Here is a 25,953-nt window from a genome sequence, read left to right as displayed (position 1 = left end):
ATTAATATGGAAGGAGAGAGACCACAGAGCCTCTCTTTATCAAGTGCTCCCTGAAAGGCCTGTCAGGTGGAGCACAGGTTATACCTATAGACAATCGCTTAGAAATGCTTCAGTTTGTCTGCCCATCCACATTCCAAAATCAGCCAAGATGGATTAAGGTGTTTTCATTGGTACTTTACAGGGTCCCCCAAGACACCCTCAGTCTGGTAAACCGAGCACATGGTTTACAAAACTGAGGCTAAGGACTGGAAAAGCAGATTGTAAACCCAAGAGTACAGATTTCCAGGTTTACGTTTTTCAAAATTTATTTACTTATTTATAGGGTAGCGGTCAATAAGAAGATAAGGCCCGGTAGTATTTTAGAAAGGCACAACCGGTTTCAAAATCCCATCAGTGTGAGAATTCTAACAATTAGCACTTGTAAGAGGAAACCTCCACTGATGCATTGTTGGTTGTAATTGTTCTTTGTTCTTGTGAAATACAGTTGGGAAATTGTGCAAATCACCAAGGAAGTACAACAGGAACATTTGTTCTGATACAAAAAGAAAGCTGGAGGGAAGATTACCGTTTAAGATAAACACAAGCAACATATTTTTCATAAGTTATAACAGAATCAGGATTAGCTGGACAGTGCTGAACCTGTAACCATTTAAATAAACGGCTCTCTTTCAGATCCTATTAATGCTCACAGTTTCATTACCTTCAGGCAAAACAGAATTATTAAAATGCATTCCTTGCAACAGAAACTGCCTTTTTAATATAACTTCAGGTCAAGTTAAAACAAAATTATTTTACCAAATAACCTCAGCCTTTCACTTCTGAAAGCCCATTATTTTGACAGGCATAATAGTGAATGTGCAAATGTATGAAACAATTAGTATTTCAGTGAGGGCTTAGCAGTCTTCTATTACATTTCTGTTTGCCATGGTCAGTAAAATGGTGCATTCCAACACTTGAAAGATATCAATGATATGTGTTGAGACCAACTACAGTACGTGTGTGTGTGTGTGTGTGTGTGTGTGTGTGTGTGTGTGTGTGATGGTGCGTACTGAATGAAAAGCCAAACTTGCTTTTGGTACTTCCATGCATCCTTTATTCCATTGTAATCTTTATGACATTCACTGCGTTGCGTTAAAGCAACAAAACATTACAACACACAATTACATCAATCTCAGTCTTTCAGTATATTAAGTTAAGGCTTTTTGATTTTAGCAAAATCTACACTACTGTGTACCGATTAAGTATTTTGCATTATTTATGCATACTGTGATTCCAGTGGCAAAATCAAGTAGGCTAAAATACCTTAAATCACATTTCATATATATTTAGAGATAGATACATAAGTTTATTACAAATCAGCATTAAACAAATGTGTAAATTTATTAACAATTACTGAAAAAAACACTGTAAAAAAACGTCAGTATCAAAAGAATATGGGGACTAGAAACAGCTAACAAAAACCTGCTTTGTTTTGCCCTGCTTTTCTTAAAAAAAGAGGAAAAGAACAAAATTAGAGTTTGAGCTACAAACACAAGAGACAAGCCCTTTGGTTCCAAAAATAAGGGCTAAGAATTCTACAGCCTTCAAACAAGGAGGACAGACACTGTGAAAGAAAAGCCATTCATTAATGCTACAAGGGATGCCTTCTGACACTGCCTTACTGCAACACCGTGAATGAAAAAAAAAAACTGCTGGATATATTGCAAAATCCTTCACATTAAATTAATACCGCAGTGACAAGCCTTTACACCAACCCCAACTTTTCTAAGAAGGATATGTCATAACTGTATCGCCATTGAACAAATCTGGCGAATGTTAGAAAATAATAATACAAAGAATGGTCTTGATTTTCGATACAGATGGGGAAAGATTTTAATGTGAGGATAATGTTGTTAATGTTATTGTATGTAGCTGTACTACAGGTGCAATTTTGACAACAAGCCTCCTTAAGAAGTATATTACAGTATAATGGTGAAAATGAATTAAATTTGGCATCAAGCATGATTAGTTTTCATGAATGTATTTGACTAAATATGTAATACTCCATTAATCACATATTTTCCTACTTGTGACAAAATGATACTGACGACATGTCCGTGGTCTACAGTGACGGAAAATGACATTAATTTGTTGGGGCCAGAGCAAGTACCTATCAGCTGCAGAGATTTATCAAAAAGCAGGAGAAAATGTCTCAGTTTGATAGGCCTATATCCCAGTAGTGTTGAAATGTACTCCAATGCTCCAGATACAGTATGATCCAGTTTAGATTCACAGTGATTTTTCGAAAAAGAGCAGCAGTTAGCAGCACTCTCGTGAATCATAATGATTCCATACCTTCTACACCTGAAAGGAATGTTCAAACACACCATCAAAAGACATGAGGTCTTTTCTGTAGTGTCTGTATTTAACTTTAAAGCATAAATTTACACATTGTTTAGGTTACCCCCCACTCCCCCGTTACTGCTTGATGAAACCATCTGAGCAGACGCATATATGCAGGGACACTACTCTACTCACTTTAAAACACTGAAAGCACCATGCTCCATGAAAATTATTCCTTTCCTCATTCCCCATAACATGTCCTGTACAGTACATTTTAGTGTTAAATTAATTATGTCAAAATGTACTAAAAGCACAACATTTACAGTTTACGATATAACAGATAAGGGCTTTGTACATTAAGGAGTGTTCCCTGGGTCTTAAACGTGCCTGGGTAAGAGCAGTTGCAGTTTGCAGTTTCTCCAGAAACACTGGCCTGATAAGACTCCACAGTTCAAATCGTGGAATGCAAAAAAAAATCAAAAAACATAATCAAAATGTACAAAAACAAAACCGGTTCAATAACATCAGAACATAAAAATAGTGATTACTTCCAAACAAACATCTGCACCAGAAATGCAAGTCAGTTTAATTACCTTCAAGGACCTGAACCAGCAAAGAATACAATACAAACAAAAGACAACAACAAAAAAAACAAAAAAAACAACTAATAATTACTTGAGGTGCAAAACATTTCTTCATTAAGTACAAAAGAATGCAATCACATTTAAAACCACTAGGTCCTCCCCAAGCCATAGTTTGGCTTACATGGTCAGTAACAATATCAGTCATGTAGGCTGAGAAGAATCTAGAATCAAAAGCAAGTGCAAATAGGGGTTAGGTCCCTGGCTCCTGATCAAAGGGGACCTGTCCGCATATGTGCTGCTTGGCCTCTCCTCCCACGCCACCCCGTCCTCGGTCTGGAGCGGCTTCAGGAGTTGGGCAGCTCGAAGGAGATGAACTGCTTTAGCCGCTCCAGGTACTGGGCGTAGAGCTCGATGTCGTTGTGCCCGGCTCCCTCCACCCACAGCGGCTCCACGGGTCGGGGGCAGCGCTCGTAGATGGCCAGGCCGTGGGAGAAGTCGATCACCTCGTCCTCCGTGCCGTGGATCACCAGGACCGGGGAGGCCACCTTGGACACCTTGTCGATGCTGGGGCACAGTGAGAGGGAGGGGTACATGCTGTGACAGGGGGTCAGGGTGCGGAGAGAGGCTAACGCCAACGCCTACCTCCACAGAGTCCCGCGGAGCTCCGCCGCCAATAGTGGCTGGGTTTTACGGCCCGCTCAAACGAGCCCCACGGCGCCGGCGGGACCTGCTGCTGTGTGGGCTTCAAGATCTCTTACCGAGGCCTCGGCGGGGGAAAGCACTAATGTTTCCTTTCACTTCTGCATACTAATTAATTACAGGTAATGCTCCGCTAATCGTTCTTCATCCCCCACTTTAGCGAGGAGTTATTTGAATTCGGTGTTGAAGATAAATGCAATTATGGCATGATGGAGTAATTACATTTCGAACCAAGTGATGTCTAATGAGAATTATCTTGTACTAAACTGTTAGAAAATGCAGGAGTGATTTTCCCCTCGTGGAAGTAAACTACTGGCAGGACGGGTACGGATCTGCGGCGGAGCTGTGTGGGTCCCTCTGCGAACACGCAGCTCATTTACGGGGATTCTGGGTAATTTCATCTGAAGGAAGGCGCAGGTAGTTAAAGAAGCATGCGGCGTACACACCGGCGTCCCATGGAGCCATGGAAACGGATGGGTGTTTATGGGCTTGGCGCTCACAGGGCCTTCTCCCGGGCAGGTGCGGGGTGGGCGTGCCCGTTCCGGGGTACTGGGACACGCGGGGGCGAGAGGAGCCAGCGGGAACACGGGACACCTGCTTACGCGAACACGTACCGTCAGCCCGACAGGGCGTCAGAGATTGAGAAACATGAACCCGAAACCGGCACTCAGAACAGGAGTACTGCGACGCGGAGTAATACTGTACTGTGCTGTCACCTGGAGCGTGTCCATGCTGTACAGAGGGTGCGGGGGAGTCTTTGGCTCCACAGGCTGGTTTATTCGCTGACGCCTGAGAGCCGGCGTGCCACAGCGGAGGCCCGGGGCGTTTGGTATTCCTGGCCACCCGCACCCTCCGCCATCTCATCAAACTTTCATCCCGCTGAGTTCCTCAGCTCTGGAGCGGGCCAGCCTCAAGGCGGGGATTAACACACGCCCCAGTCCGCCCCGCTCCCCCGGTCCGGGACCACGCTGCCAGGCCCCGCTAATAAAAGCTCCGGGACGACGGAGCCGGGGGGAGCGTGCAGAGACACTGGATCCCCAGCTCAGGGTCGGACAGAGACGGGGAGAGGCCCGCGACAGCTGAGGGGCTCTAAAGTTACAGCGCTGCCCAGCTCTAATGGGCCAGCACACAGGTGCAGAAAACACGTCACACTTTCACATCACTTAATGGGCCTGTTTATGTCTGCGGAAAATCTAACTTTTCATATTCCTTAATGAAGTACTGACCAGATTTCCAAACAAAATAACGTCAACCTTCAGAACATATATTTGCAGAACAAAAACTGGGCAAAATTATAAAATAAATACGCAGTGTTGTTATACATTCAATAAAGCAAACTAATTTAAAGTCATAAATCAATATTTGGTGGAGTAACCCCAATTCTCCAAAGAATGTGGTGAGGTCTCAATTTTTTCAAGTGCTGTAACCTCGCTGTGGAGAGCTTTGCACATTCACTGCTCAATAGCTAAAATGCACTCTCATCAAACAGACACTTTCACCACTTACTGATGGCTCCAACTGTACAAAGTAAAGTCTATACAGAAGCCACTCTCCCTCTATTCATAAGAAAAGAATGGAGACAGACATTTTTCTTCCTATCTTCTTTAATGTAGCTTCCATTATTGTTCCGTTGGTCCAATGAAGACAGAAAAGCTGTACTCCAGCATAAAGGCGTCTGCAATTCCTCAGTGTTGACTCGTCCTCAAAGGGCACGGCTTGTTCATGGAAAAGCAGATTCCTGTGCACAAATGAGGGATCCCATTCTAATTATTAAAGTAGTCGGATTTCCGAACCCACTCAAATGTAGCACTGTCCATCAACTATATTTGTTTAGGGACACAAAGGAACAGCTTGCAACTGTGGGATGAGAGCCCTCTATCCGTCCGGTAAGAGGTAAAACCACATTACGTACCTCTACAGACGTAGGCCGGCGAACAGCTTTAATTCAGCCAAACCTAATCCAAGAAAACGTGAAACATGAAAGCACAGCCTGCTGCTAACCAGACACCCGACTTCACATTTAGCCGAGCGTCTGGCCTCACAGAGGGGGAGAGACGAGAGACCGTAAAAGTCTAATATTCTTCTGTACATTAAAGCTGCAGTGTTTCCCACACAGGGCTTGAACTACCCGAAACGACATCCTCTAATGGAGCCGCAGTGAAGATTCCATTACACTTTATCGTCGCGGAGAGAACCCATCTGATAAAGATAGTGTATCAGCCTCCTACACATCCATAGTCATGAAGATTAAAAGATCTCGCGGCTGTGGGCTGAGATCGAAACGCCCATCGTAACAGGGGTGGGGAGGAAATAATGCGCTAGAGCCGCAAACATAAAGACCTACAAACACGGTACAGAATTCATATCCAGCTTATCTAAAACCATAAATAGTCTCCCCTCCGCATATTCAGTATTCAGTTACGGTCGTAGCTGAGCAACAGAGACCCGACGTTTCCCGCTTTGTGATTCATGTGGAGTTTATGACCGAGGCGGTTCAGAGCAATGTCGCGCGATGTCTAGGAAGATCTCCGAAAAGCTAACCTGCGGAGAGGGAGGTTAGGACGAGGAGGTGATTGTGGGCTGAGGCACGTGGCTCTCCCGGGCCTTCTCCAGGGCCATCTCCAGCTTTGTGCCATGCAGGCTCCAGACCCCCCCTCCCCTTTCACAGCTGATGAAACCAGGGTGTAACTTAGTCGCGTGCGCACATGTCGGAGTGTTAATGGCTGACTCCTGAGCCCCAGACAGGCCCAAGGTTCTTAAATAATCCTGTTGAAAAGGCCGCGGGGCCCAAGAATAGCATGGTCCGTCCGCACGGAGGAGACCTGCCTGGACGGTGCACGTTCCTGATGCCGGGGCCTGCTTTTGGTTCCTCTCATGGCCTTGTTCTATTACCAACACGGCCCTCAGGGACAGATTAAACTGAAATGTTGACACACACATCCCAAAAATACAAAAGCAGACCTAATTGAAGGAGTATTCTGCTGGCGTATAAGGAGCTGTGGGTTATATCTGGCCACCGATCGGCGATTAGTAGACGGCTTGAGGTTTGAATTGAATTTCAGCACTGGCCTTTTTCTGGAAGACATGAAACTGAAAACTACTCAGCAATGCAATTCTCATTTCCCTGTTAGAGAAGGAAAGGGGGAAATACGTCTTCAAAATCTTTGTCACAATGACAGATGAATGCAGCAATGTGTCACTCTAAAACGGATTAATGGTTATGGGGGCGCTGTAGGGTGCCCGCTCTTAACTTTCTGAATAATTCTGAAGGGTCAAGACTTCTCAGAAATGTGCAAAAGACAAATGACTGCATCAACACTCAGACCAAATCACAATGCCATGCACAAAGCTGATGTAATACACATTATGAAAACTCAGTGAACTGCTTGAAAGACTGGGTGGGGTGATGTTATCAGACAAGAACTGCAACGGGGGCTTTGAATGAGCAAATCGTGATGAATGAGGCACTGAACAGTGCCAGTGCATAAAAGGAAATGAAAGATATATTAGACTAGCCGTCCACAGCAAAATAATTATATATACACTTAGTGAGCACTTTATTAGGTATTTTACACTTTTTTTATTTTTTATTTTTTACTTCTACTGCTGTAGCCTATCCACTTAGAGGTTTGACGCATTGTGTGTTCAGAGATGCTCTTCTGCATACTACTGTTGTAATGCAAGGTTATTTCTGTTACTGTCACCTTCCTGTCAGCTTTGACCAGTCTGACCCTTCTCCTCTGACCTCTCTTGTTAACAATGCATTTTTTTTACAACTGCTGCTCACTGGATGTTTTTAGTTTTACGCACCATTCTGAATAAAATCTAGACTGTTGTATGTGAAAATCCCAGGAGATCAGCAGTTTCTGAGATATTCAAACCACCATGTCTGGCACCAACAATTCCACCATACACATTTCTTCCACATTCTGACATTTAATCTGAAAGACAGCTGACCATGTCTGCATGCTTTCATGCATTTAGTTGCTGACACATGATTAAATAGATAAACAGCTGATTAAATATTTGCATTAAGCTGGTGTACAGGTTTACCTAATAAAGTGCTCACTGAGTGTATATATACAATATTTCCTCTTCTTTATAAAATATATATATTTAACTGCAGGGAGAAGAGCAATGCAATAAAAACTGAGGTCTGGTACATGGCGACTGGAGGATTGGGGGCCAGTCCTGTCTTGAATTTGGGAGTCTGACGCATGAATTAATGATTAATGCACTTTGCGAGATAAAAAGTATTTTAAAAAAGGCCAAAAGCCACCAATCAAATGTGAGCCGGGTGCAGGCTGTGCTTTAGACCTGTCGGGCCGTCTGTACCCACCTGGGAAAGGCATCGAAGCAGTAGGTTTTCCGGGTGTCCGGGAAGGCCACCCTGAGGCCGGACATGAGCGGGGAGTGCAGGATGACGGCGGCACACTCGTAGCGCGCGGCCAGGTCCACCGTGGGCACCGTGCCGATGCTCTGCCCGTACAGGATCACTGTCTCCGGCGTCACGCCGTACCTGGACGGACAGACGCACGTCAGTTCACACAAACATGACACCCCACCGCCTCCCCACACCCAGCAGTGTGGGAAAAGAGCAACCATGTAAGCTAAGAATGCATCGCTGAAATAAGCCATTTCACCGCCCTATAGAAGAGCCTCTTTACTTGGGGCGTAACTCTTAATGGAGCCCGTATTCACCTGGCGGAATTAATGTGAGTATTCAACAAAAAAGCTTGAGAATTCAGACTAAAGACTTCCACTAGTCTGAAAACAGAACCTGGAGCATCTGTCAAGGTCAATAGATTCATTCGAATTTGCAAAGAATACCTGTTGGGAATCCACATTAAGTGGTATCATGAACAGGTTTAGCAAGGATAGGGTTATTTCTGCCAGTGGGTTTGACATTGTATGGGCCGTGTATCTAAAAACATCAGCTAAAAAATATAAGACAAAAAAATGACAAGGATGACATGGCAGAGCACCTTTATGTGTTATGAACTTGGATGGTGAATCAATATCCCCGGATCAAAAATGATATGTAATGTCTGCATGTGTAGATAACGCCTTTACATAGATATTACGTTATTTAAAGTGCAAAGCTGGAATATCTGGCTACGGTCTCACACAGCAGTGCCATGGATTAGTCTTTTTTTAACACTAATTTTACTGGCTAATGTGTAGAATTAAATTAGGCGCCTAATTCAATATTAAGGATCAAAGCAATTGCATCTTCACATTGTCTTAAGAAGCAGACTGCTACTTCAACATCCTAACAATGTGAAATATTACTAGTATAAAAGTAATTTACATAGAAATACTTATTTTATTGTATTTGTTCAAGTATGTAATGCCTAAACAATAAGGATCAGAGGACAATTCTGAAAAATTAGAAATGTTTCACCAATTAAACTGTTCTGTAGTATAATGGTTAACATCAGCTCGTCTACATCTTTAGGAAATTCTGGATATGCACATCTCACTTTTAATAACCACTACTCATAATAGCAACAGCTTTAACTGCCAGATTTATGGAAAGGTTACAATTACCAATTATTTCACTTCCTTACACACACCTCCCCACATATGTGGATAGGTGGTGGTGCTTGTTATCTTTCATACCCATCTCTGCCCGTTCTTCCAGTCTACAGAGAGTAATGCAGTGCGACAGGCCTGGGTCCTGATTGGGCTGTAAATACCTCAGAGGCCAGAGACAATCATCAAACTGACTGTACGGCTCATTTAGCCATTTCCTCAACCGTCTTTAAGGAATACAAATTCATACCTCAATTTTGTATCACTCTTCTTAGTCGTTACACTGAGGCTACAGTATTTGGACTGTAGAGCAATTCATTATTGAGCCTCAGCCCAAAGTGGCATTACCATGACCACACCCATGATTTCCCATGTTAAAAAAACTAATCCTGGCAGTTAAGCACACCGAAAAAAACCACATCCTATGATCTGTTACTCATGTACTGCTGCATTGGCAAGAGTTCACCTCGAGGTCTTCACTTAAAATGTCACTCTGGAGAAATACAGTGCACATTTCTTGGGCGTGTTTTTTTTAAAGGCGCCTATGAAAGGCACCTTATGTTTGAGAGAGAATTCCGGCAACAAGCCACTGGTGGGTAAAAACAAGATGATGAGGGGGGGGGGGGGGGGGGGGGCCTGTTCTTTGGAAGCAATCTTCATAAAGAGCGAGTTTTATTTGACACTTGAAAAGGTGCTCAGAACTGCAGCGGTCACACGTGTTCGCCTTTACGCGGTGGGGAGGATTTACAGAGTGGCCGGGCGGTTGGCCGGGCGGTTGGGCGGGCGCGAGACGGCGTGCGGAGCGGCCCTTGGGCCGTCTCGTCTCTCACGCATCGTCGGTCAGCCCCGGGACGCTGCTCTGCGTCAGCTGTGCGCCGGGTCACCGCCAAATGGAAACACATTTGATACCTGACCTTTCCATTAACGCTCCTTTTCACAGCGCTAAACCCTGCAAGGTGAGACCGGCCCAGAAACAAAACAGCCTTGAACCCGGGCAGAGTACAGCGCCTACCCCAGCCTGCGCTCTCGCTACAGCGGCTTTCCACTCTCCAAACTGTATCCGCCTTCAAAGACTCAAATCCTCCGCAGCATTCAGGGATCCCCTCCCACACAACTGACTCCATTACGGGCGGTGTGCGGAACCAAACCGAGGGGACAGCTCTGGCCCAAACCGCCCGAACGTGACTAATCCAGTGGACAAACCGCGGCAAGCAGACACATCAGACTCTCCTGAGAGACAGGTGGCATTTACAAAATGGAGAACGGAGGAAAATGAACCGTGGACTGTGGAGCATCACAATAAAGGAAATGAGTTTGAGAACGGGTGGCAATTCAATCCAGTCAATTACAGCAAAGCATCTGGCAGGAATTAAACCGCTGCAGCACAGTACTATAATTCATCTGGAAGCTGCACTACCTGCCCTCGTGTTCTATAAGGCACACAGACGAGCAGCTCTGCTTGGCTGCCTTCGGTGCAGGTGCATTTTAGTGCGCTTTTACTGCTGCCAGACAACGCTTGCGGGTTAGAAACGACACATTTAAATATCAAATTTAAGCTTCGCCAACACTACCGTTTAACGTGGTTTAGGGGCACACCTCACCTAAAAACAGGACGTGTGTTTACACTCAAGACAAAAACGGTAAAGAATTCATAATGTACCACTCTGCATCCATGCATGCATGTCTTTTTGCAGTTAAATAATAGATAAATAAAAAGTTGAGATTTCAAATTGACTGCATTTTCATACACTAAGCATGAGACAGGACTGGAAGACCCACTTTCTGAAGAGTAGACACAATGTTTTGGGGCGGGGGCGGGGGTGAGGATGTTGAACTGTGACCAAAATCATCAGTCCAAACAGGAGCCCTGGATGGAAAGCTACTGAACACAGCGCCAAGAGGCCTGCAAGTCTTCATGTTAAAGAGGTCAAACAGTGAGAAATGGGTTGTCAAAACAAACATTGGTTTGTTTTCAAGAAAATGAAAGCAAGTCGCACAGGAGCCAGTCATTGGGTTACAGCCAGTATTAAACTGACTTATAGAACACTGGCCTTAAAAATAATAACACGGAAAATAGGATTTCACTTCGCTGGCAACGGGTCTGTAAAAAATACCTGTTTTAATGAGTGTGCTGGGCAGGAGCATTAAAGTATACAAAATGGCTTATGCTAAAACGAACATTTACAGATGGTTAGTAGCAGATATGGTTCTCTCCCCTGTCAGCCAGCATTGCCAACCCTTAAATAAACAGCCTACAGGTGAAGTTAAGTCTAAGCTCCATTCAGTCTTAAAGTGAAATGCTGAAGTCTCATTTGCAGTTGACCAGTATGGTCTGACATAAGAGGTAAGAAACTGACAGTGCTGTCCTGGAGTGGCCTCTTTGTGCGTTCAGTCTTGGACATAGATGGACAGAAATGTGTTACTGTGATTGTTCAGGTTGGGCTACTGAGAGGATGTACTTTCTTATTGAAATGAGAGGAGTGATAGAAAAGGCAGTTGTCTTCTACACTGTACAAGTTACTTGAGACACAATAAAGGACCATCCTTTGGCCTAAAGGACTGTCTATGTTCAACTGAGAAAGGTTAGAAGCTGGGGAGCTGTTGGAGACCCAGTATGCAAGCGGAGTCACAACCTCACATTCGATTCCTTTAATGTCACTCCAATAAGTTACTAATAGTACTGGTGGAGGAGGAAGAGGATAAGGGAAAGGAAGAAAAAAAAAAAGGAAAGGATGAGGAAGAATAAGAATTATTCTTATATAAAGTCCTTACATGATTTTAAAATCACTTTCCAAATAAAATACACAACAGGAGAGAAATGGAGATGAATGGGACAGTAAAAAATCTAATTCCTTATAAAACAAAGGCAGTTCAGCTCACAAAATAAGATGTTAAAATAATGCAAGTGGTTAAAAGTAGTCTAGTTCATTACAAATGCGAGGCATAAAACAAATACATTTAAGAAGAGGAATGGAGTGGATTTTTAAAGCATGAAGGGAATCGTTGAGCGTTGATATTGTTTGTGCAGCTCTGATCTTCTCTGGCAATGAATTCCAAAAACAATTCTCCAATACTGAAACAGATAAGCAAGGACCCATGGATTTTCGCCGAGTCATTTATAGATCGGTTCAGTCAGTGGAGGATCACACCAAATGCATTTACCAGCTAGTTACAAGCCACTGAACTGTGTGGTTGTTGTCCGGGGGAAACACTGCGTCTCCATCAGCTGCACTCCACCATCGGCGTGGTTCCACCACATGTCAGAGTAACACAGACAAGAACAGGATGAACAGAAACATCTGCATGTCTGTTATAGAGTTACTGCACTGCAGTTTATTGTGACATTGCTCTGCTTCCTTGAGCGGAACAAATTCACTTCTACTGGTTCAGCACGCAGCTTCCGAGACCAGTACAAATTATTGTGTTTGTTTGTTGTCATCGAACAGGTTTGGCTTCAGATCTGTGACTTCGACAGTCTAATCTGCTAGCCACCGCTGGCCAATGAACATCTGTGAAGTGCGGCCATGATTTCATGGGATCTAACTTACCATACAAATATTTGCAGGAGCAGTATGTGGGGCAGTGTTGCTTCGAAGACTGGATCCAATTCACGAGATTGTTCAACCATTTAAAGTTACAGCCAAGTTCAGTTCACACTTTATAGACTTGGAGCACTTGACTGATGCGTTAAACTCCACTGGCCCACTGACCTCACCGAACTATTCATAAAAACAAGCACAGCTGTTACAAGTCACATTTTCTCCAAGAAGGAGATGTGCCCGGCGCGATACAAAATGGAGAGTTTTTGACCTTTTAATTCACAGAGGGACCATAAAGCATGAAAAGCAAAGTACAGAGCCATTTACACGGAGATGGACTTTGCTGAAAGACATAACGTGTTTGTGTTGTTCATTTTGTTAATGCAGTTTAACAGCTGTGAAGGATTAAAAAACTGCACAACCTACACACCATTCTCTTCTCTCCTTATTATTTGAGTTATGAATTAATCCCCAGCCCGGTTGGTTCCACATCACACACTGTGCCAAAACGGTCCCATTAATAAATTAATTGAAGAAAAATGCTGACTTAAAGCCTCTGCAGAGATAACCTATGATGTTATTCTAAACTGCACTCACAAAATTCAGCGGCAAGCGGACAGGAAGGCGGAAAATTCATGCTGTCAAAATTAAGTCCCATTTCACATCTCTTTCTCAAAGCGGTTCCTGCAACTTTGGCTTGTGTTCGGGTTTCCACTTTAACTGTGCTCCTTATCGAAAACTGCTGTGCTAATCATTTTCAACACTATTCACCATTATCACACACTACCAACTACATTAATGTAATACTCTCACTCAAGACTTCTGGCAGATTAAATGCTACCTCGCATTCAAGACAGAATTCAGGGGACCTGAATCCTAACTGACGAAAGGAGCAGGAAGAAGTCCGAGGGGCGAAACAAAGTGTGAACACTAGGACCGTTGACAGAGCTGGGGCGCTTGTTTACGATGCATGGCTACAGCAGGGGGGCACTTATTTTCGGACAGACTAGACGTGATGCTGCATTCCTGAAATCAAAAGAAGAGAGGACGCTTGTCAGGATGTTACACAGAGCCGAGAGGTTCATTTGTCTCCGTCGTCGGTTATCAAAAACACAGCCGTAAACCACTGGCAGCGTGGTGATGGATTCATATCCAGGCAGCCGTGACAGCTGTAATGATGATTCAAGCCAGCCTGTGGAACTAAAGGGTGCCACCTGATTCCCAGCGCTGCACATCCACGGCTGTGATGGTTTCCAGCCACGTTGCGTGATCTATAATGTCTGCTGTTTCACAACGCGGTCTTTTAGGACAAACATCATCTGGAATCTGTGAAAATGTACGCCGCTCACCTCAAGGTTAAGCAGCATGGAGCACGAGGGAAGGTGCTCGTCTTGAATTCTTCTATGCCAGGAATGTCTTTTAAAAACTGACACTGACCCAAACCTTCGGGAAGCGATGGGCAGACAGCATAAATCACAGCAAGGCTTTATGAAACTACTATTCTTGGAACAACTCAGGGACCTGCAGTGGAACTGATTACATTGCATATTTCACACAAAAAAAAAACCTTTGTATTCCTGTAAATCTCTGTTTGGGCACATCTGTGAAACAGCTTTTTTTCACCTAGCATGTCAGCCTGCAACTCAGCTGCCTCTGTGGGATGCCAGCTCAAGGCTATGCATCAAGAGATGGCACTATAGCCAACTGTGTGGGTCAGCAGCGAACACAGGCCACAAACACACATCTTCCCTTCACTAGTTTGGTAGCAGAGCTCAGAACTAAAAAGCTTTAAGAACATCAAGAAATTGACCAAGAGGTGCAGGAAAATCTATTTCTTAAAAAGCCAACATCAGCTCTCCAGATGACAGAACACCAGGGGATACTTCAGTGTCAGAGAGGGATTGCCTGTCTCCAAACCCAGAGGAGACGATAGAAAACTATTTGAAAAGGTCTACCTTGCCTCACAGACAGCACAGAGAAAAGGATTAACGCATTACTCACTCCTACACAAGAAAATCTGCACATTTACAAGGCCAAGCTGCCACGGCTCAGCATATTATCTTAAGACATGCCAAATTCAACATGAGTTGCAAGAAAGATCCAGAAAAAAATAAAACTACTTGATTTAAGAAAGACAACAGGGTTTTTTTTTTTTTTTTAGAAATAAAACCAAGGGATTGATAAGCATTTGTGTGTGCCTGATTTGGCTAGGTTTGCCACAGAATTATTAGGGCACAGGCAGTGCAGAACTTAACAAGAGCTGGAACAATTCAGCATAGATCTGCATTTGAACAGTATTGCACCAAACTAATAGTGCATCAGCATGTGCACCGGCATCAGGTGTCACAATCACACAATTCAGTTTAAGAATCTTGCTCAAAGATACAACCATGCCAAGTTTGGCATGGTTGTATCTTTGAGCAAGATTCTTAAACTGAATTGCTTCTGTAAACATTGAGTAATATCACTTGTATAGATGGATGGTGTGTTCAAATGACATGGCACAAGAACCTAGGGTAGCCTATATCATGAACATTAGCATGGCTAGGGGGTATTGTTAGGCATGATTTGAACCAGAGTGCCAGCAAACCCCAAAGCAGTGCCAATATTTACGACATATCACGTTTATAAAGCGCCATAACGCTTTTATAAAATGTACTATGTACAGTATATAGCCTATAGATATTATAACAATTCACCAAAGAAAGGTAACACAACTTTCACTTACTGTTTTTTAATCAATTCTGAAGTGTGTCCTCACCCGGTTACTAAACATTGACATTTTCTTCTTTGGACCTACTTTACTGGCTGCATACAAACTACCTAAAATCAGCTGTTTTAATTCATTAAAACACTGGCTTCTAGTTGGTAGGTGAAACTATTGAAATGAAAATGTAGCACACTTCCAAATCTAAGACAAATTAACTAGCTAGCTATGTAAGCATTATAAAATATCACTTTCCCTTATTGTACATGTTAATTTGGCCACTGCAATTTAACTAATGCCTAGTAGCTAAGGTGCATGTGAGGGAAGCGGATGGTTGGTGATTCAAGCCCCGGTGTAGCCATGATAAGAGCCATGCAGCTGTTGGGCCATTATAAACCCACATTGCTCCAGGGGGCCCCTGCTTAGTCTAACCAGCTGTAAGTCGCTTTGGATAAAATCAGCTAAATAACTAATGTAATGTAATTAGAAGTCAATAACCCAAAGGTCAAACAGAATGTGAAACATTTCCATTTCAGTATTGTTTTGTGTAGGCTAATGGCTCTGTTAATGTTACAATATTTAAAATGGTCGAACTCGCAATGATATTAAAACGATGTGCAAACCTTCTATTTACCTGCCATTTATTTGGTCTATCAGGGATTACCATCACAGTTGGAATGTGAATTGAACACTAGAAACAATGGACTGCATCTATCCGTCACGCTGTGTGAATAACTGCTAAAAGCCTAAATGCAACGTAATATAATGGCATTCATGGTACGAGAATGTAAATAAAGATACATTAGTCAGAGTGGCTAACAGTAGTGGAGAACATTAGAGCCAAATGCAATCAGACACAACAAAGAGGGAATGAATAGAATCATATTGTTACACAGCTAGACAGTTGAGCACAATAATCCTAAATACAGTAACCTCTACAGAAAATGTAGTGTTATCTTATTCTTTACCCAAAACAGAAGAATCCATGCTGATGAATTCAAAGATCCCCCATGTCTCAACAACAGTGCACAAGATGCAGACTCGCTGGGCAGTCCAACTGCCAATTATGTTGCACAGCACAGCGGTCCGGGAGGCCCAATTATACCCAGTTGCAGTTAAAACATTAAATTGGTTGTTGGCAATCAAATGGTGATATTAAAAGGAGCGGAATTTTAAATAGTTTTTCCCCCCCCCCAAGAAAATTGCAGGCCAACTGTGTGCAGTGCTACATTTTTCTGTATGCTTCCTTTTTTCTAAACCTGCAGGTGTTTTGATTATCATATAAATCCAGCCATGCATCATGTAGCCTTAGGTAAGACAGTATAATTCATATAGCCTTTGTCTATCATTACACTGATAGACAAAGGCACGCAAACACAGCCATCCAAACAGGATAATACTGCATGTGTTACTTCCTACTGGCTCACGGAGCAATTACAGCTCAACCTGTAGAAAGGTGTAGGTTAGGCTTTTTTTAGCTAGGCCCACGGGCTTTTCATGCGCCTGAAATAAAATGATCAGAGATTGTAAAGGCATTCCTGAGGTGAAAAAACAGCTGCTGGAAATGAAGATGGGCTGTCCAACAGATTCACTGAGCACAGGGCTGTAATCTTGTCACACAGTATTTGCGAATTAAACTTCATCGCTGTTGATGGGCAAGTCTCTCTCTCTCCTGCCATCGTAGACTACTGAAAAGATGAGAAATGGGCAGAAATAACTTTTTTATGGGTGTAAGATGGTGGAAAACACTGTAAAAATGACATATAAAAGTAGGCCTATGTCCAACCGCCACAGGGAGGTCTGGAGGCACTATGAGGCATGCCAGAGGAAGAGCTCAACCAGTTCTGAGAGTATTTGGATCTTGGATAAAGATGCTGAACTTCTCATTCAAGTGCAAGATTTAAGAAAGAAAAAGGCAATTGATGTCAGATGTCCTGTTAGTCTGGATTTATTTGTCTGGCCCCCATACATTTCAGGAAGTCACTTCACTGCAATATTTCCTGTAGTTCTCCAAGAAGAATGATTATGTATTGATTTCCTGAAGAGTCGGCAGCCATGTCTGGAACATGGATCACAATGGACACAACTGAGGATTTGCACTGCAGTGACCCTGGCGATCGGGAAAAGGCGCAATGCAGCAGCGGTTAGGGGACTGGACCTGTGACAAGATGGCCGCCTGCAAGTATGAACCTTTTTCATGAAGAGAACATGGGGGGCTACTAACTGTATGTAAATCTAGTCACAAACTGCAAGACCCAATCAACCATGACAGATGGACATTAGAAATTTTTTTGAATTTTTATGACAAGGCTAAGAAGAGTGGCTGCAGCCTGACAATGGGCACATTTGCCACATTAAAGGATAATTTGCACCACGCTGCATTTTCACATTCCCTTTAGCTCAGTGCCACCCAACAGCCTGGGGAACCACATAACTGTGTTCCAGTAACATGACTGTGTACCACGAACATAACTGTGTACCATGAACATAACTGTATTCCACGAACATAACTGTACGTGGTAGTGTGTAGTATGACACATTGTCGATTAGCAATTGCACTATTACTGAAGTATGCATGTTGCTTCATCTCATAAAAATCACAAAAGGATAGAGAACAAAAAAAGATCATCAATGCATTCTGAAGCATTTGGAGCATGCGAATGTGACTAGCTGTGCTGCACTGTTATGGTACAGACAAGCCAACTGCTCAGTGACACACAATTTATAAATTGTTTTGTTGCATAATGAAAAAGTTGCAGAATGATCCGAAATCCAATTAAAACATTAAATTGGTTCCGCAAATAAAGTCACTAAATGCTTTTCAGCAGATAACAAGGAAAGCAAAAATAATAATCATTTCCTGTCATGCATTGGCAGTTTGGCAATCTCGTTCAGGTCATTATGTGATGCAGTATAAATGTTTAAACAGTGCATTAAGAGTAATAATAGCTTTCCTCAAACAGTTTTGTAAAAAAGAAAAAAAAAAAAGATCCGGTTGTGGATTTCAAAATTAATTGCGAAAATACAAAATGGACTAATAAGGGTTTTTTCCCGATACACGTTTGTGTCATTGTCATTTTCCCAAGTGCAATTTTCTCATTTAACTTCCTGTTACCTGCAGGGTGAAAAAATTAATTACATTGTAATATTATCAACATAACCTACATCAACTATATGCCCAACTGCTGATTACTGTAGCTCAAACAGGGTGTAAATAATTGCTAAAAAGTCCTATGAAATATAATGGAGTATAATTTCTAGAATATAAAGTGCAGCTAAATCACTAGTCATTGGTTTCGTAAAGGAGCGCACAGAATCCCATCCTGCCTGTCAGTGGCAGATGTGGCCAGCACGGCTGTGGAGTGAGGCCCAGTTGGAGGAAGCCTTAACCAGGGAAGGGCTTCTCTCAGCCTGCATACCGCAGCAACCTACAAATAAGCCGCTCATAGGCTGTTTAATGACAAGCTGAAATCAAAATGAGCTTTTTCAATTCTTCATAACCATACGAACACGTCTTAAAGTATATATTCCATAAAATTATTTAAATGGTAAAACATTTTTTATACGTTTTTTTCCCCCATCCCCTTCTTGGATAACAATTTGAATTTATATTGTACATCAAGCACCAGTGCGTTGATGAAATGCCCGTCAATGTCAGGACCTGAAACCTAACATTTGATTTGATCACATCATTACAAGTCCGGTTCTGTAGTCAGAATAACGTGTGCCATTTTCACACAAACAAAAATCCCCTTCACGATTCATCTACTGGTACACAGTTTAACCTTTGTTTAAAATGTAACTGCACCGATAACAATGGCCTTAATCACTATGCCAGAACCCAGGGAGATGTGCCCAAACCACAAGGCCCACATTTAGACAGGCACTTACCAAAAACAAGCCCAAGCTTTCATTTGGCACTGTCACACCAGGAAGACCTGCGCATCAGCTCACCTGAGAATCCACTGAGAGTAAACATCAGTTAATCCAAGGGTGAACAAAAGGCGATTAATGTCAGTCAACTTTCCCAAACGCAGAAAGGTCAGAATGGAAAGACAGCTTGCAACCTTGCCTGGAGAAAGACACAGAAATAGTCCCATTTATTGTTTCAATTTAGCCAGGCAGGTCGGGCTTTCAAAGCAAAATGGGCGCCGGGCTCTACATCCAGCCTAACTGGGGTTTATAATGGATCAGCAGCGGTGGCAGAGCCACTCATTCAATAAAAGCATCAAACAGCACAAGGAAAAGCTCTTCTTTAATGGCAGCGGCCAGCTGGCACCACACAGGCTGATGTGAAGTGATCTACGCTGTGTGCTTTACACGGAGCTCCTCACTCCGTCTAATGAGAACCGCCATAAGTGCAGGCAGCCAGAAGGCCAACCTAAATGTCAGCTATAATGAAGAAACTACTCTTATTACAGGTTTGACATTATGGCAGAAACAATCTATTTTTATTCAAAGTGAATAAAAATAATATGGACTCCAAATAAGCCTTTGCTAATACTGCAATAGTCAAAGAACACTGCAGACAATCCATACTTATAACTGGGGTCGGGCAAGCAGTTCCTCACTATTTCAGGAATGATAAGCACCGTGGAAAAACATAGTGGCAGGCAGGCTTTAATAAAATGAAAAGTACACTTAATGACCAGCATATACTGGTCATTACGTTTTAATTAATTCAAACACATTCCAATAGATCTTTCCCCAGACACAATTGGCAAAGATCATAATCTGACTTGAAAACATTTTTACCTTCTAAAAAAAGAACCGCTAGCAGAATACAAATAGGAGTAACCGGGCTGGGGATTATATTGCTTTCTCACATCAGAACATCACTGCCTCTCAGGCTTATTCTGGTGTCAGTGCAGGACACTTGATTGATTTTGATGTACTTATTTTCATAGTGACAATCAAGATGTCTTTGTTTATCAACAACGCAAAAGCCAACTTCTGGTTCAGGCATACATCGTCACATCGTCTTTGTCCCAGAACGTACAAGTCGGAAGACAATAACTGAATATTTATGTTATGGTCTTATTAAGCAGAAAGATAGCGTGGCTCCCCACAGGTACGAATAGCAGAGGCACTGCAGCACTGCTGAATTCACAAGCAAAAAAGAAACCAATAAAAGCTCAGGCTCAGCTCTCTATGGCAGGGGGAAAAAGGTGTGGTGGCACTATTTAACAAAATTGGCACTGTGTAGTCCTGAATTGATCAGGTCAGATGTAGGCTGCACTGCTAGACTGGTGTAGCTAGCCGCTTCAGGCTGCTGCCGATTAGCCTCGGAGGCCCTTCCTCCTCCACTCTTTTCCTGGGGGAAACCCTGGCCAGCTCTGTATGTGGGAGTAGGACAGAAATGCTGATTCCAACGGAAATCAAGCCTCTTAAATCCTATAGAGATTACACCCACTCATTCTTTACATAAGAACTGTCAGTAATGGGAAGCCGTGCATACAACCCGCATCAGTCTTAATCTCGCATACTCCTACACCGCCATGGATACGTGACCAAATCTATACGCTTGGGTGTACTTAACTCTTCATATACAGCCAAATTAAACGGCATTCATTTCACCTTGCGTGACTCATCTCCCCGGGTGGGGAAGGTTCTGAGAAGACACGTTGGAATCCATTTCATTAAAACTGTTTATCAAAGAGCCCATTATTGTGAATGGAACAGGGAATACTCCGGGTGCCACTGTATTCCATCACAACAAAGGATCAAAGCACTACTTGTTCGCTGCCAAAGATATAATTGGACATTTTATATCCTTAAAACAAAAGTCTCTCTTTAATTTTTAGACTCTTGAGTTGTCATCGAATGCTTAATGTAAAAATGTGGCAAGCAGGCTTGATAGCTTTTCAAAAGGCATCAGACGCCATTTAAAAGGCCCCAAAGAACTGCTCTGTATGGTATCTGCGAAATGCACAGCAAAACTTTAGGGTTGGACCTACCAAGCTGAATCTATACACATCAGCATAATTAGTGTTGTTTATTTAGTGTGGTAGAGATGTCAACAAGCCACTGCAGCAGGGAATATACCATCACACAGCAACCTCTTAGAAAAAAAAGAGTCTTAAAAAAAAAAACTACAAAAAAAACCAAAAACATTTCAAGCACCATCTTTACATGATGTCAATGTACAGATACAGGGGACCATATGCTACGTTCAGGTTAAGTGGCCCAAATCAATTTTGCCTATGTGACACAGACCTGATTTTTTAAAAGCTGTGTGAACACCAAAAAATCAGATCTTTTGCTATCAGATTTAGGCCCCTTCCATATGGTCCTAGATCAAATACCTATCTGATTTGTGGTCATGGAAATGGTACAGATCATACCGCACAGATCACCATGATCATCACACAGATCACCATCATCATCACCACACAGATCACCATGATCATCACCACAAAGATCATATCATCACCACACAGATCACCATGATCACCACACAGATCACCATGATCACCACACAGATCACCATCTTCACCACCACACAGATCACCATCATCACCACACAGATCACTATCATCACCAGACAGATCACTATCATCACCACACAGATCACCATGGTCATCACACAGATCACCATCATCACCACACAGATCACCATGATCACCATCATCACCACACAGATCACCATGATCACCACACAGATCACCATGATCATCACACAGATCAACATGGTCATCACACAGATCACCATCATCACCACACAGATCACCATCATCACCACACAGATCACCATCATCACCACACAGATCACTATCATCATCACACAGATCACTATCATCACCAGACAGATCACTATCATCACCACACAGATCACCATCATCACCACACAGATCACCATCATCACCACACAGATCACCATCATCACCACACAGATCACCATCATCACCACACAGATCACTATCATCATCACACAGATCACTATCATCACCAGACAGATCACTATCATCATCACACAGATCACCATGATCACCACACAGATCACCATGGTCATCACACAGATCACCATCATCACCACACAGATCACCATCATCACCACACAGATAACCATGATCACCACACAAATCACTATCATCACCACACAGATCACTATCATCACCACACGGATCACCACACAGATCACCATGATCATCACACAGATCACTATGATCATCACACAGATCACCATCACCACCACACAGATCACCATAACCACCACACAGATCACCATCATCACCACACAGATCACCATCATCACCACACAGATCACTATCATCACCACACAGATCACTATCATCACCATACAGATCACTATCATCACCACACAGATCACCATGATCATCACACAGATCACCATCATCACCACACAGATCACCATCATCACCACACAGATCACCATCATCACCACACAGATCACCATCATCACCACACAGATCACCATCATCACCACACAGATCACCATGATCATCACACAGATCACCATGATCATCACCACACAGATCACCATGATCATCACCACACAGATCACCATGATCATCACCACACAGATCACCATCATCACCACACAGATCACTATAATCACCACACAGATCACCATCATCACCACACAGATCACTATAATCACCACACAGATCACCATCATCACCACAGATCACCATCATCACCACACAGATCACCATGATCATCACACAGATCACCATGATCATACCACACAGATCACCATCATCACCACACAGATCACCATCATCACCACACAGATCACCATCATCACCACACCACACAGATCACCATGATCATCACGCAGATCACCATGATCATCACACAGATCACCATCACCACCACACAGATCACAGCTTCGGCCTTCCTCCGCCCTCATCCATCAACATTCCATGAAGCGTCATCCATCCTCCACAGCAAATGATCTTGATCAACTGCCATTTTGTTTGTTTCCATGATGGACTGTTTCCCAAATATATGTTTTGTTTGTCGTTTGTAATGCACACATGCAGGTTCCTACAGGGCAGAGGTCTATGATGCTAAATCAACAATTTCAGCAATTAATTTCCCCTTATTATTTCAAAAACACTTTCTGTATCATATTGAGTTCATCACAGCTAGCAAAATGAAGAGGCCTGGTGGGACTGGTCCCTTTTAAGGCCTTTCCCTCTCAGAACCACATTTACTTTAGACAAGTGCATCAATTTGAGCTCATATGTGCATTTGATGAGCACCCTTGCTCCAGTAAGGCTAACAATATAATTCCTCAAAGGACACAGACAGAGCAGTTGATCAGGGTCATGGTGTGAGGGACTGGCAGGGTGATAGTGGCTCCATTTCCTGCAGTGTATCTCCGGGGACTGGGGAAATGAATCATGCATGGGGGCTTTGCAGGGACCCCTGGCCTCAGCACCCCCTGTAGGGCAGCCATGTACGCTACCGAACCCGTCACTTCATTTCAGGCACCAGAAAGAAACCGGGGTAAGAGCGTGTACAGTACAGGCATTGAGGATTCAACAGTGTCTGTATAGGACATGCGTACTGATAAGTCAAATAAACATGTTGTCTTGGTAGCAGAAAGCCAAAATGTGCCATAAATGTCAAATAACCAAACAAAAAATAGGGGTAGCTAAGTCATAGCAAAATACATTTCTGGGCTATTCTGTTTGTGATCACAAATCATCTCAGACACTTCAAGTTGTTTTTTTCTCTCTCAACTAGGCCCGCAAAAGCACAAGCATGAGTTACCATATCTGGTTTATACATGACAGCGAAATCTGAATTTGACCACAGGCCTAGACGGGAAAACATGGCGACCCATGACTCTCAGAAGTGGAGACAGAAACTCTGTACATGTGTCATGCCAAGAACAAGTAAACCCTGTACACTCCTTCAGTGTGATCATCAATTCAAATGCGAGGTAGAGGATCTGAAACGGCTGACTAAGGATTATTGACTTACCAGACATTTAATAAAATAATACACAATTGCCACAAATTACATTTAGCCCAACAACATTATTACAAATGGAAAAAAGACTATCGCTCAGCAAATTCGCATTCGTGACATATAGGCCCTACTTGCTGTGAACCTTGGTATTCATGGTAATTCATGGTATCATTTTGCATGCCTTTAGAAAGAGCGAATGGTGAATTACACAGCGCAAAAGCATGGAAATGTGACTACTATAACGGGCGAAGTACACTATAACGTTAAAGGCCCCGACTGCAATATGTTCACATTAGCTAGCAATCATCTAAGTTCGTTGCATTCACGAAAATGTAGATTAGTGGATGACAGTAATATAGGAGCCTACTCACTTCGTCCTAAGGACCTGCCAGGCTGCTTCAATATCAGCATACAGATTCTTTTCCGATGGTTTCCCGGTGCTGACCCCGTAACCCGAATAATCGTACGAGAAGACGTTGCAGTTGATCCTCGAGCCCAGGCCGATGTAGAAGCTGCACATCTGACCGAGGTCCACTGCATTCCCGTGGGAAAACAGCAGGGTATACCGGCTGTTTGGGGCGCAGCGCACAAACATGCACCCGACTCGATTCCCTCGGCTTGTTCTGGTATAAAACACCTCGACCGCATCCAATTCACGCTGGGAGTACTGCCAGTCTGCACGCTCATTCAAATGAAGGCTACAGGTCCCGTCTGTATGGTTCTGCACCGTGTATGTGGGCTCCGGGGGGAGAAAGGCTAGTTTAGCAGCGATGCGACTCGGGCAGGGCGGGCAACAAAATAGCCAACATAGCTCGCCGATAGAGAAACCATTCATCCTAGGGCCTTGCTCGGGCATTGAGGCTCAGTATAATACAGCTAACTAGCTACCTAATCCCCTTTTCAATAGCACCAAAGCTAGCAACAATATGGCAAGCGATAAAACGACGATTATCTGACTATTCCTTCTTCTTATAGAGGAAAAAAACACAAACAACCGTCGGTATCATAGTTAATAAAAGTCTTGTGCGCAAATCATATAAATTCGTATTTAATTTCCACAAATATTGTTCAGAATAAAGGAAGACTAAAGCCTATGTTGAACGGCTAACACAAAGCAGGCTGCCATGTCTTTTTCAGAAACCAACTATTCGGCAAAGCTTCCGGGTTAGACTGCACATATCCTATGTCAATTCCGCTGCCAAGATAACGGCACATTATCATATTTGAAAGTGTATTCTTGAATTACAACCGTATTCAGTCTGTAAAAAGTAAGCAATATTTTGAATCCATTAATATATATTTTTTATCAGTTATATATTTTTTTCTTCTATTTACGACATTTACGCTGATTACTGTCTTACTGTCAGTCTCACGCAATACTAAGGGCCATTGTAACTAATCGAGTTTTAGAGTTTAAGGACTGTGTGTATATTATTAATTAATTCATGTATTTATTTATTTATTTATTGATTAATTCATTGTGGGTAATATACTGACAGTGAAATTAGTTGAGAAGGGCCCTGCCGGATTTCCTGCCTCGGTCCCCCCTTGTCGCTAGAAGAAATATTTCATCTAAGTGACTATGACTGGTTCAAGCTGACAAAAGCAACAGTGAATCAAATAA

The 25,953-nt window shown here is 42.9% G+C and overlaps 1 protein-coding gene across 1 annotated transcript; it reads right to left on the bottom strand.

Annotated features, from left to right (window-relative positions):
- Window positions 1-1,070: 1,070 nt before the first annotated feature.
- LOC133130789 (alpha/beta hydrolase domain-containing protein 17C-like) lies at window positions 1,071-25,460 on the bottom strand. Its single transcript, XM_061245628.1, has 3 exons — window positions 24,701-25,460; window positions 7,945-8,124; window positions 1,071-3,470 (listed from the first exon to the last, which is right to left on the bottom strand). The coding sequence occupies exons 1-3, from the start codon at window positions 25,183-25,185 to the stop codon at window positions 3,251-3,253; spliced, it is 885 nt and encodes a 294-aa protein (XP_061101612.1). The 5' UTR covers window positions 25,186-25,460; the 3' UTR covers window positions 1,071-3,250.
- Window positions 25,461-25,953: the final 493 nt, after the last annotated feature.

Source organism: Conger conger, chromosome 6 (genome assembly GCF_963514075.1).
Source record: "Conger conger chromosome 6, fConCon1.1, whole genome shotgun sequence".
NCBI classification, from domain to species: Eukaryota; Metazoa; Chordata; class Actinopteri; order Anguilliformes; family Congridae; genus Conger; species Conger conger.
This window is presented reverse-complemented; position numbering and strand designations above follow the sequence as displayed.

Excerpts from the sequence above, each read along its gene's own strand:
- LOC133130789 (XM_061245628.1), bottom strand. The coding sequence starts at position 25,185 with ATGCCCGAGCAAGGCCCTAGGATGAATGGTTTCTCTATCGGCGAGCTA. Across the intron at positions 8,125-24,700 it reads TGGCAGGTCCTTAGGACGAA|GTACGGCGTGACGCCGGAGA; the intron begins GTGAGTAGGCTC and ends CTGTCCGTCCAG. Across the intron at positions 3,471-7,944 it reads TGCTTCGATGCCTTTCCCAG|CATCGACAAGGTGTCCAAGG; the intron begins GTGGGTACAGAC and ends ACTGTGCCCCAG.